Source organism: Bradysia coprophila, unplaced genomic scaffold (assembly GCF_014529535.1).
Source record: "Bradysia coprophila strain Holo2 unplaced genomic scaffold, BU_Bcop_v1 contig_187, whole genome shotgun sequence".
Taxonomy (NCBI): domain Eukaryota; kingdom Metazoa; phylum Arthropoda; class Insecta; order Diptera; family Sciaridae; genus Bradysia; species Bradysia coprophila.
In genome coordinates, this window is record NW_023503450.1 from 54743 (window position 1) to 68722 (window position 13980).

The following is a 13980-nucleotide window of genomic DNA, read 5'->3' on the forward strand; positions in this document are numbered from 1 at the left end:
ATCAATAGAACCAACGCACTTCAAGCATGAGTGGTACTCTTAATAGGGTACTGAAACTGGACAGTGTGTCATCAATTATAAAACACTTTAAAAAACAATTCCATACAACATAGTACTGTATTTGGCAGCTGTATAGTCGAATTTTGAGAGATCACTTTTGCTTGGAGTGCGTTGATAGAACAAAAAGCGTTGTAAGTTCAATCATTGACATATTTATTTTTCTGATATAGCACCAAACAAATTAAATTGTTATCAAAAATTAAACGTTTTCGTAATGACGGACGAATCGAAGGAAAGAGTTAATACAGATAGATATTACACCAATCAGTATCTTCACATTTCCGACCTATCTAAGGTACATTTTGCATTTATTTTTATAGAAATTTCACTATTCATAAAGTTGTCTCAAGGTTTTAACGCTTCCTACTAAAACTAATATATTAACCGAAGCAAACAAATTGCTCAAACGATTTGAAAAGGATCTGATAAAATTGGAATGTTCAATTGACTATGGATCTGACTACTCTGTTTACACCGGAACGACTGGTGTTGTTGCACTATATTGGCTGATTGCTAGCTTGAACTTGAGTCAAGATTCGGACTCTGTCAACCAAGTGGAAGCGAAACGATTTATGGAAAAGAGATTGGAAAAACAACAAGTAATGTTCCCATAAATAAATTGTGTTTTTTATTGGTGGTTCGATATTTCATTTATTCTTTACTAGGAATCACTGGCACGAATTGAAAGAATTTTACCAAAATTGAAACGAAAACGAATGTCATTCTTAGCTGGTGATGCAGGTCCTTTATCCATGGCAGTAATTATTTATCACGAAGCTAATGAAACAGAAAAAGCAAAATTTTATTGGAAGAAGTATAATCGTTTGTTGAGAAGATAAAATGTCACAATTTCATATTTCATTAATGATAGGCTCTTGGAACTTGGAAACATGGTTTTCGAAAAAGACGGTAGTACTCCAATCTGTAATGAAATCCTATATGGAAGAGCTGGTTACCTTTACTCCCTCTTACTAGTGAGAAAATTGGTTTCTCAGTATAACGACGATACTATCACAAAAAAGGGTAATTTTCCTATTAACAGACACTCAAGAAGATGTATTTGACGGACAATTTGTCGACCACTCATTTAGGTTGTTGACCGTTTGATAGATGAAGGAAGAACGGACAGAACCGATTCCGATGGAGTGCTGTACTATGAATGGCATGACAAATGCTATCTTGGTGCAGCTCATGGAATATCTGGAATTATGTACATTCTCCTGAAGGTTTTTTTGTTGATAAATACATTCTGACTGAATTTTTACGTATAACTTGTGTATTACCCCAGGCTCACTCATTTCTGGATTCAGCACAGATTACATATGTTCGAAAGACTGTAGATTGGCTCCTAGGTCAATGTTTTTCTTCCGGAAATTTGAGATCATCACTAGGGTCCAAAGATGATAAATTGGTTCATTGGTGTCATGGAGCTCCTGGTGCCATATATATGTTCCTGGAAGCTTACAAAGTAGTTGTGTATTCACTTCTGCAGGAAAATTAATTATTTTGGTAATAATTTTCAGTTATTTGGTGACAACCAATATCTAAATGCCGCGATTCAGTCGGCTGATGTTATTTGGAAGAGGGAGTGCTGAAGAAAAGTTATAGTTTGTGTCATGGAGTAGCTGGTAATGCGTACGCTTTTATGGCTATTTATGAACAGACGAAAGTGAGTTAGCGATTGTAAAATTCTTAGTCGAGTCAACTAACATGTTAATATGTCAACAGGACGAAAAATATTTGGAACAGGCTTTCATATTTGTTCAATGGTGCTTTGATTATGGAACAGCTAGCACAGCAACACCTGATCGACCACTCTCACTATTCGAAGGATTATCTGGAGTGATATACATGCTATTCGATTTTGCGGGCAGTTCACCAAAGTTTCCTGCATTTCAATTATAATAATCCATCATTATCAAATACAATTGTGTAATGAAAGCACAGAACGGCTTATGAATTCAAGGAAGTCACAGTAGGGCTATTTGCTAACTCTATGAATGAATCGGCAAACCAAATTAAAGAGTGGAATGCGAGTAAGAAAGAGCTAATGCGCCTAGCAGGGTTAGCATGTAAGAAGTGCCCCCAAAGGAACTAAAGCTTATCGCGGACGCATTTTCCACAGGTTTTACACCCCTAACATGACCCAAAAATCAAATTCCAGATAATTGCTAATTACAGATTATTAACGGTTATGATCGGAAACTTGACTGGAATACATATGTTTTTGGTAGAGTATCAGCCCTAAAAAGCACGCTTGGGGAGAGTTTTTGGGCATGAGGGTGAGTTTTGTCTGTAATTTATATCTATCGATGACTGTAACTGACTGTAACAAAAAATGTCTGTATGGAGAGTAACATCTGTGATTTTTTTCAGAATTTTTGGACCCCTCCTTAGGGGTGAAGAAATTCATTCAAAAATTGTTTTGAAAAATTGGATGTGTTCTACCATTTTTTTAAATCTGAAAATATTACAGTCGAGGAAATTTAGATTTCGGGTTTTCCAAAGGTATTAAAATCTTATTTAACCCACACTTTATCCCACAACAATGGAATCCACAAATTTAAATTTAGTTAACACAACGGTCACAATGACAGCGCTGCAGTCACGATTTCAAAATGTGATATAGGGTGGATAAACTAAATTTTGGTTTTGGTTACATTTTCTCTTGGTTTTTAATTATTACATCAGGCTTCTAAATTAAGAGTACCTTTATGCAATATAAACCGTTTGAGTTTGAAAAAAGATGTTTTGTATCAGTGAACGATATAGGAAAGCGTTCAGTACGTCTCAACATACAAAAGAAAGTAAAATATAATTGTACATTTAGCCACCCTACGTCCGTCATCGCTTCTATTGTCTTCAAAAACATATTGTGTGCTTGTCATGATATGTATCAGACGTTTGTTTATTTATGTGTCTCATCTAAAATGCTGGCCAGCAAAATTTTGATCATTAAATTCAACGGCCAAATTGATCTAAATGTTAAAATAATTGTGAATAATAGTGAAGTTAATGTGGTTTTGTTTTCTCTTCATAAAGGAATTTGCATCAGTTCGATGTAAAGTGCGGAGCACCATTAGAAAAAAAACTTGTCGCTGAAGAATGATCAAAAAGTTGCTGGACGCAGTAGCTACAATTAATGCTTTGCAGAATATAGAATCGAAATTAGAGAAACACCAAGAGCCGTCCATTTGAAATCTTCATCATCATTTCAACTAAAGGTTTTTTTTTAACGAAACGGAAGTTCGCTCGCAGATTCGGATCGGAACATCTCATTCGTTTTCGCTAAAGTTCGTAGCCGTCATTAATCATGATTCCCACGAAGAATCACCAAAAATAAAAAATTGGCAAGGGATGAAGAAACTAGAGGTGTGCGCCGATCTTAAAATAGTCGGCGGCGGTGCGCCGACTGGTAAGGGATCGGCGGTGGCGCGCCGGCAGAAATTTATAGTCGGCGGCGGTGCGCCGATCGGCGCGCCAATAAATTTACAAAAAATCTAAACTTTCGAAAATAATGCAAAAACATTTGAAAAAGCGTGCGCAATCCTTTTTCCGAACACTGAATTCTTACTATCTTGCGATCTGAAGTATCAACCACTGGGGAATCAACTGAGACGTATCTCACCTTTTATATTTTGAATGTACAATCACTGACCTATTATTTTAAAAACATCTAATTTAATGAATCCAAGAATGATTAGTGAGTTTGCGTAAATGACATATAAGCTATAAGTCAACTTATAAGTTTGAAATTTTAAGTCACATCTTCATACTAGATGTTCTGCAGGTTTCTTATTTACAACTTATAATTTATGTCATTTACGCAAACTCACTACTATTATCTTTTGATTTTTGCAATAACAGTTCCCATTGCCTTTAGTCCATCTTCGATGTAGGAGTGAGATCGTAGTAGAAGGTTTTTGCAAATAAGAGATTTAGATAAACTTAAATTTATAAGTAGTAAGTATAGACTACGCCAAAATTATTTTTTTCCCAAATTTTTTACATAAAATTGAAAACAAAGACACCAGTGTCTCGTCTTTTGACGAAAAAACTTGAAACCGGAAAGATTTGCCACTTTATAAATTCCTGAAACATGTGATTTGCGCCATTTTCCACCCAAATTCCACATAAGGTCTTAAGTTTGCCACTTTACAATTACAGTAGTATTCACCCAGTTTTGACTGATTCACTGTATTTTGTTCTCTTTCTTCTTTCTCTTATCTGCATCAACAGACAATAAAAGAAACTTCGTCTGCCGTCTGCCGCGCTCCATTCCATTGCACAGAAAATAGAGTAACGTACCCAAGGGTTCACGTTAAGTGAGGATACAGAAAATACAAATGCTGTTTCGACCTCGGGTATCGATGGCGGTCCCAGGCCAGCGTGATCTGATCATCCTTAGTTGTATCCATCGATACTCTTCCCAAGACAGCAGCAAACTTTTTCTTTGGACTAGTATTTAAAAATTTGCATAAAACACTTGCCATCTACTGATGGAAATAGGATACGTTATAGAAAGCTACTTCGAAGATAACCCTATCGTAGCATCAGAAACAAAATCACCGTCGTACAGTGCAAGTAAGAAGAAAAACCCAAAGTTCCAACAAAAAAAATTAACAAAAAACTCCTTTCTACGCATATAGAAACATAGCAGCATATAGAAAACTGACTTATAAATTAAGAGAGATAAACATTTGCTAAAGCCTTGTTAATTAAAATGGCTAAAAGCACTAAACGTATAAAATTTCGGCGCGACGAAAATACAATCGGCGGCGGCGGCGGCGTGAGCTATTATTTTTCAGCGGCGGCGCGCCGAAAAATTAGCAAAAAATCGGCGGCGCGCCGGCGTAAAATCGGCGGTGCATACCTCTAGAAGAAACGCCGGGAAAAACAAAGAATGCTAAATTTGTCTTTGTTGCGTTTCTTCACCCTTTGGCGATTCTTCGTGGTGATTAAACAAATCCTTGGAAATTTATCCTTTTACGAAATTTATCTAAAAGGCGTTATTTGTTCGAAGCTAGTGAATCTATTCTTTTATAAAAGTTACTAAATGCTGCCTGGTTCGATCCTAAGGAAACTCTTATTTTACGTCAGGTAACGGCATCTTGTTCGATCCTAGGGAATTCATACTTTAACGAAAGATCCCGAGGACACTATCATTTTACGAAAGATAATGTAGAGACATTTCAAAAACGTATTTTTACACTTTGGCGTTTCCTCACACTCTGGCGATTTTTCTCTTCTTCTCTTCACACTCTATCGATTTTTCTTGGCAATTCATCATTATGAGGTTCCGAGCCTACGCTGAAATTGTAGTCTACATTTCTGCGTTTCGAAATTTTTGATCGCTGATATCTTTTTACGAGAGCCCTTTTTGAAAAATGGACGACCACATTTTCGAGTAAAAATATGTCAGCTTTGAATAAAAAATAAAATTGTCTGTGAAAGTTCCATGTGCTTTGAGAAAACTGTACCGATGCCCCAAATTTGCATCAAAGGTACACTTTTCTCAAAGCACATGGAACTTTCACAGACAATTTTATTTTTTATTCAAAGCTGACATATTTTTACTCGAAAATGTGGTCGTACATTTTTCAAAAAGGGCTCTCGTAAAAAGATATCAGCGATCAAAAATTTCGAAACGCAGAAATGTAGGCTACAATTTCAGCGTAGGCTCGGAACCTCTTATGGTTGATTTGTTAAATCAACAAGAAAAATCTACATAATGTGAAGAAAAACCAAGAAATATCGCCAAAGAGTAAAGAAACTCCAAGATCATAGAGAATTGAAAATTTGTCTTTATGGCGTTTCTTCACACTTCTGAGACTTTTCTTGATGATTTAACAAATCAACTAAATATGATGAATTGTCAAGAAAAATCGTCAAAGTGTGAAGAAACTCCAAAATATGACAAATCGCCAAATAATACAATATTGTCGATTTGACTATAACTTTTATTTAGAAAAAGATTGTACGGGACAGCAATGAAAGTAAATAGATAGATATGGCCAAACGTTCAAATTTGTTCTAGCTGGAGCACATACGGATTTGCATGGCGCCACCTCAAACAAACTCATTTCTAGTGCAAATTTCCACTAGAAATGAGTTAGTTTGAGGTGGCGCCATGCAAATCCCTATGTGCTCCGACTTGTATGGACTGGCCATACCTACTTATCTACTTTCATTGCGGGACAGTATGTACTGCATATAATATAATTCCTCTCTCTTGTGTTTATCTGTGTTCTACGAAGCCAAAATATAATTTCGGACTACAAGTAAACCGTCTCGACCAGTAGTTATTTTCCTAAGTTCCTAATGAGTGCAAAAAGGCTATTTCAACATTAGTTAGGAAAGCATAATTTTTATGTGAATGTTTCTGAGGTTTTCCATCTTAATATTTTCATGAAGTTACAAATAATCCACAGAAAATTTTATTATCCTAGAACGAGGTCGGAAACACATCAAATAAATCAAATAGAAAACAGACTTGGAAATTGTTATTTTGTCTAAAAGTTGATATTAAAATTCTTTGGAAATCGTAAATCGCATAATTGCATGAGCAGGCATCTCAGGATTATAAATCAGGAACTTTGAAGTTCGTCATATATTCATATTCTTATCTTATTCCTGACCAGATTCTGTTTTCATGATTGAGCTCAATCATGAGCTTCACTTATACAAAGAGTTGAATTGATTTCCTATGCCAAATTGTAATTTGGCGAAAAAGAATGTTCCGAATCTGCGTTTCGTTTAAAAAAAAGCCTTTAGTTGAAATGATGATTGTGAAGATTTCAAATGGACGGCCCTTGATGTTTCTCTAATTTCGATTCTATATTCTGCAAAGCATTAATTGTAGCTACTGCGTCCAGCAACTTTTTGATCATTCTTCAGCGACAAGTTTTTTTTCTAATGGTGCTCCGCACTTTACATCGAACTGATGCAAATTCCTTTATGAAGAGAAAACAAAACCACATTAACTTCACTATTATTCACAATTATTTTAACATTTAGATCAATTTGGCCGTTGAATTTAATGATCAAAATTTTGCTGGCCAGCATTTTAGATGAGACACATAAATAAACAAACGTCTGACACATATCATGACAAGCACACAATATGTTTTTGAAGACAATAGAAGCGATGACGGACGTAGGGTGGCTAAATGTACAATTATATTTTACGTTCTTTTGTATGTTGAGACGTACTGAACGCTTTCCTATATCGTTCACTGATACAAAACATCTTTTTTCAAACTCAAACGGTTTATATTGCATAAAGGTACTCTTAATTAAGAAGCCTGATGTAATAATTAAAAACCAAGAGAAAATGTAACCAAAACCAAAATTTAGTTTATCCACCCTATATCACATTTTGAAATCGTGACTGCAGCGCCGTCATTGCGACCGCTGAGTTAACTAAATTTAAATTTGTGGATTCCATTGTTGTGGGATAAAGTGTGGGTTAAATAAGATTAATTCCTTTGGAAAACCCGAAAACTAAATTTCTTCGACTGTATGTAATACATTGTAATATACATGTCCAGTCCATAAGACCAATCAATGGTCAAAATGCCGAGGTAGTTCTGTACCTCCAACGTATATGAAAAAAAAAATCGCCGAATTTTTCTCAGAATTTTTTCCCTTAAACAGGTGTCCAAAAAATCTGAAAAAAATGCAGATGTTCCTCCATACAGACATTTTTTGAGAATTTTTACATATTTTTACGTCAACACACCAGACAGAAATAAATGAAAAACAAAATTCACATTTTCGTCAATAACTCCACTATAACTCCATTTTGGAGTTTGATACTCCACTAAAAGTAGTTCTAGGCCAAGGAGCTTTAGTTCCTTTGGGCGCAATTTTAAATGCTAACCCTGCTAGGCCCTTCCACTAATTTTTATTTATTTATTTCATGTTCATGATGCAACAGTACCATGCTTAGCTACTAGTTTTATTAGAGACGGCAGGATGGTACTAATATTATTATCGATGATTTTAAAACGAAACCTGTCTCTTCATTAGACCAGAACCAAAAGTCATAGTTTATTTTGATCGGCGTTGTCGATAACAGATGACAAAGCCGTAGCCGTATGTAACTTGCTCAAGTCTATGAATGAAGTAAGTAAGGGCAAAGAAAAAGTAGTCATTTTCAGGTAAGTGTCATCTTAAAATCATCCTTCGAACAGTATCTTCTTTTTGATCAGTCGAAATTCCTAGAGAAATCATGCGCAAGTTTCTGCAACGATTTTTTTTGGCAATATTTTCTTTATGAAACAAAGTGAGAGCGGTGTTTGTACGGTTTGCACCACTCGCAATTCTTCCCCAAAAAATTCCGAATAATAAGCTGACAATATAGTTAGTAATTTAAGAAACTTCAGTTTCTGTTTCGAATCGCAAAAGGTCAGCGAACAGTTAACTCCCTTCAATAATGAAAACAAACCATTAGCTGCTTGATAGTACAAACATGTATTTGTTTTTTTTTTTTTTGAAACATTGAAATAGACATTATGCAATGATAATTAAATTAATAACAACAGTTTCTGTAGATAGTAGTTATAATATCAATAAATAAATAATTTTCTCTAAACGATCGTCTTTTTTCTATCATAAATATACAAAATAAAAATTGTGTAAAAAATAAAAACAAAATATAAATCACAGATGAAATTAGCTGCTCCAGAACAAGCAAATTAGTAAAAATAAAAATTCAAGTGTAAAAACAGAATACTATGAAAAGATTGCAATTGGTTGTTTTTTTTTGATTGTGTATAAGTTCGTTTATAAGTTTTATTTGGTTGTTGTTGTTTCTTATCCTTAAAATTATTCGTTTGTTAGGATCATTTCTCTTTATTTTATTGGTTGGGGTTTTATTTAATTTTAGTTGGTTGTGTGTTTATCTATTTATTTGTTTGGAATTTATTATAATATATTGCTTTTTATTGTTTATGTTTGATTTGCTATTAGTTGTGTCTTCATTTTTACTAATTTTTGTTGATGGTTCTAAACGTATGGAAAACAATAAAAGAAAAATCTTATTTTACTCTGATCGTTTTGTTTGTTTTGTTTCAATTTCAAACTCTTCTAAATTTAAATATTATTTTTATAAAAAAATAAGCTTTTTTTCATATTTGATGTATAATGCATTGAATGCGCGATGTTTCAAAATTTTGTTGGTTTTTTGTTTTTAAAATTATTTGGTCTCTCTAGTTTTATTATGTCCAAAAAACAAAATGATAACAGAAACAAATCTTCCATTTAATTCTTTACTATTTTCTATTCATTTAACATTTAACTTTACTTATCTTGAAACATTTGATGTTTGGAATTTGGTTACATTATTTATTTACTCGAATATAATATTTTATTTCATTTATTGATTCATCATCATCATCATCATCATCATAATATATTATTGTATATATATTAATGACAGCTTTTATATATATTTACATATATTATGTAACATAATAATTTTCAATTCAATCCAATATTTCATAAAAAAATCTTTTTAACTTATCGAATGCATCTAAAATACATCAACAAAGTTCATCTAAAACTACAAAACTTTCACTGTCATTTGTGTTTTTCTTCCTCTTCATCTTCGTCTTCTTCATTTTTTTTTATAAACTTAATTTTAATTATTATTTATTGTATAATTATAAAAAATACAAACAATATTTGGCAACACATCAATTGTATCTAAATCTTAATATGGTGTGTAACGATAAGAAATTGAGTGTTAGCGGTTTTCAGTGTTTCATTTTTATCGATGAATTTTTACTGGTTCAAGTCATTTAACCAAATCCAGTGGAATAAGTCAGTCTGAGAAAATAAATTCTCATTGATTTTCTCGAGTGAATAAGACAAAGCGTGCAAGTAATATCACCTAAATCTATATCGAACTTCACCAGCTGGTCTATTCATACACACAAATAACTCAAACGTGTTTATACGGTTTTAATACTATCACACGAATACGAGTAACGTTACACTCATGTAAAGTTCGATATGAATTTGGTTGACCTTAGCTGTATTTTCGGGACAAAAAATTTCCGTTCAATTCCTTGGAATTTGCTAAAAGTTTTCCAAACCATGCAGTGGCGAATTCGTGGAGCTTTTCTTTCTTTCGTTCTTATATGTGAATTCGTTTTTAAACATTTAGGTCCAACAAATTGAAGAAAACTACTTTCTTAAGAAAGTTTTATCAATTTTTGTCTTCATTTCCATACAAAATCAAGAAAAAAGCGAACTAACATGCAAGAACAAAAGAGAGAAAAGCTCAACGAATTCACCACTAACTGTGTGGATTTGGAGGAAATAATCTTTGGCGAAAAAAAGCTTTGGTGTGGGTGTTTCTTTGAAAAAAACTGTTATTTAAGCTCCATGGTTTATTTACAGCGACTTGCTGAGTACGAGGCTTTAAGGTTGATTGAATGAAACGATATCTTTAAATGGAAAATAGTAGAAATTGCGGAATAAATTTCAATTTTGTTCACTTTTCTGATTATTAGAATGAAACATAATTATTAGTGAATCTTCGGATGACTTTTGCATGTAGTAATGAATTACTAAGTAGCTCCATTTCCATATTTGAATATTTCGGCAGTGTTGCAGGACATCAAAAACTATATTAATTGAATGCAAGGAGGTGGTCCGCTGTAACATTTTAATTGACTAGTTCAATTGATTCAATAATAGTATCAGTTTACACGACTACAACTGTAAGTAGAACTCGACAAATATTAGAGCTTGGGCAGAGAAAATTTAAGTAGATGAAGCTAGTTCCAGACGATTTATACTTTCTGATTTCCTACGAAAAAAAAAATGTAACGTTGCAAGTTTACTTTGCTTCTGACATTTTCTGCAACCGTAGGCGTTGGAAACATTAAGACAACCTATTAATTGAACTATGAAAAAGTTTTGAATCTAAACTTAGTTAAGTTGCATTGTTCACACAGAAAATGTTTCTTTTTATTGAAAAAAAAAACTCCACACAGAAGACGTGTTACACTCAAAACCTATCTCTGGATAAATCACTGGTGACTAAAAGAGACAACTCTTCCAAAAACAAAATATTTGGCTAGAGAGTCAACATTAAAAAACATTGCCACAACAAAAATAAATTTAAAGCTTTCGTATGACGTGCAGCTCGCATCACCTTCTGCTGTTCGAGCTGCATGCCAATCTATACTACTGTTTTTACTTGCCATCTATATACTGTGAATATTAATCTTCAATTACTGTGTCGTCGTCTTTTGAAAACCAGAGCAAATATTGAGCGAATACGCCACCAGCGACTCCGTCGCCTAGTGTGAATTTTTTCAGAGCTGGAACCGTTGCTTAATGCCTAAAATTAATTAAAATGAATTGCGGGCTGGATTGAAACTGATATCGTCAAAGACTTACCCGTTGGGCCTCCTTTCGTCGAATTTCCCTGATAAGTGTGTAGAATGCATCGTCAATATAATGTCGTAGAGCCGCACTGGTTTCATAAAACGGACATCCAAGTTGAGAAGCAAGATTTTTACCTTCCTCTGTCGTTACCTGGAAAAATTTTGTTATGAGCATACCCCTCCATCGAATGGTAAATCAAGCGGAAACATTACTTTTCGCTGTGACTGTAAGTCCAATTTGTTGGCTATCAATACTAATGGAATGTCCTCTGTCAATCGAACACGAGCTATTAACTTTCGATACTCGGATGCCTCTTGAAAACTATGGCGGTCGGTAACCGAATAGCAAATTATAAAACCTTCGCCACAACGCATGTACTGATCACGCATGGCGGTGAACTCCACTTGCCCGGCTGTATCCAAAATGTCTAGAAGTGCTGCTTCTCCATCTATAACAGCTTGTTGTTGATATGAGTCCTCTGCGAAATGATCGTACTTAATAAAGGCATTGAAACGGAGACAACGTTTTTCTTACCAATTGTGGGATCATGATAATCGAGGAAGCTGTGACTAACGAATTGCAGGGTGACAGCTGAAAATAGAAATTGTAGAACAACCTTTAGTACGACCGCCTAAATTGAGCACTACTTTTTCCAAAACTTTAATATTTTCGCACAATTGTGAAAACGACAAGGTCAACGACATATGAGTAAGTAATGTAATGAGTGTGCCTTTTTTAGTCATAACGCTTAAATAGTTATAACGTTGTACCTTAATAGTAACGTTCGTTGGTGTGTTCTAATTTCCACTAATTACGATAGCTATTGTTGAACATATTGATTTGAAAATTTGAACATTAACACGACTGATGTTCCTTACATGTAAGGCAGACGTGGCAGACATAGAATGTGTGATGGATCATGACCAAAAGTATTTATCCTCATTATACATTACGATATTCATGTATTTATTACGTAAAAAGTCAATTCTTCTCTGCCCCTTTGCTCTTTCTTTTGACGTGAGCTCGTATCCACGCAGTCCTTGCGAAAACGATTAAAACGAAAATGCCGTGGGAGGAATGACGTCGGCGATTCTTATTGCTTATTCTGTTTTCATACCAAAATAATAGAATCGATAAAAAATGAAAATGAATACCGTAACACCTTTGTTTATCAACATCACTCACTTTACTTTTCATGTAGCTTAATATTCTATACTCAACACCGGACGACATTAGAATTCGGTTGTTTTCACTACATTAACGTGTGGTTTGTATACACTATCGATTATTTATAAGCATGAAAACAAACAATCGTTTTCACTAGCAAACAGAAAAAAAACACCCACCTGATTTTCCAACACCACCGTCGCCCAATATAACAATTTTATAAACACGTAATCCTCCTCTTGTGGTCCTTGGTGGTCCATTTTTTGATCCTTCACCATTTTCACTCAACGAATAATCGGAATTTTTCTTTGATTTTCTACGTGCGGTACATCCCATGGTATCACCTCCAGCCATATTATTGACCGAATTTTCGTCGGAAAATTTTCAATGCAATAACACTGCCGAGCCGATATTAAGTTCAATTAGATGAAACTGTAACACCATACAATCGATACTTGTTTTATCATTTAATACTTGAGTGAAAATGGTGGAGAAATTGAATATTTTTAAATGAAAACTATAAAATTGTCACACCCCCGATTTTTCATTATTCTTTTTTGTGATAAATATTTTTCGTGATCTATGACATTTGTGGCATTGACATTTTACCCACTCTTTTTCCATATAATGCAATAATATACCTCCTCGTCGAAGAAATTTCGTTTTTGCTAAGTTGGTTTTTCTTGTATATACTGTTACCAGTTGTTTTGTAGTACCCCTCCAAGAGTTTATTATTGTCTTAGAGCGACATCTCATGGAATGACATAAAAAAGATAATGTGATGGTTTTAAGCGCTAGAATTTGAAGTTCTCTGTGACCACTGTGACTTCATCATGAGAAATAACATACTTATGGACAATCGTAAAGCAATGAACAATCACAAACAGTGTATCATCTGTTATCAGCAGCAGTCGAAAGTAAGCAATATTAGGTTATTTAATATGATGAAAGGCTATTTTCAATGAGTGAAGTAAAATATTTCGTATCAAACACTAGGAAAATGAAAGATGTAATATATTAAACGTATGTTGTAAATTGGTTGACCCTTTTTATGCTCGTTATTCATCTTGCATTTTGGGCGTCACATTCGTTGTTACTTAAAGCAATTTACCCGTCACAGACGGCAAGCATATTAACATTTTTTCTGTTAAAACTATTACTTCATTTGATCTAAGATTTTCATAGATTGATTTCAGAAATCTTTTACTTCATTTGTTATGATCATGTTTTTTGCTATATGAAAGCTCACTAGTCAGAGCTTGTCGTTTATTATTACCACGTGGTCGATAACAGATGAGAGCCGTCTGTAACAGTGTTACGGAAGTAACCGGATAAGTTACTCAAACTAAC

The 13980-nt window shown here is 34.0% G+C and overlaps 1 protein-coding gene and 1 long non-coding RNA gene across 2 annotated transcripts; one reads left to right on the forward strand and one right to left on the reverse strand.

Annotated features, from left to right (window-relative positions):
• The first annotated feature begins 1090 nt into the window (after positions 1-1090).
• On the forward strand, positions 1091-1647 carry LOC119075129. Its single transcript, XR_005087313.1, has 3 exons — positions 1091-1286; positions 1349-1528; positions 1584-1647. It is a non-coding gene; the product is annotated as an uncharacterized LOC119075129 (long non-coding RNA).
• A 7596-nt stretch (positions 1648-9243) lies between these two features.
• LOC119075127 (GTP-binding protein Rit2) lies at positions 9244-13279 on the reverse strand. Its single transcript, XM_037181513.1, has 5 exons — positions 12810-13279; positions 11998-12054; positions 11676-11941; positions 11476-11613; positions 9244-11416 (listed from the first exon to the last, which is right to left on the reverse strand). The coding sequence occupies exons 1-5, from the start codon at positions 12982-12984 to the stop codon at positions 11303-11305; spliced, it is 750 nt and encodes a 249-aa protein (XP_037037408.1). The 5' UTR covers positions 12985-13279; the 3' UTR covers positions 9244-11302.
• Between the last annotated feature and the right edge of the window lie 701 nt (positions 13280-13980).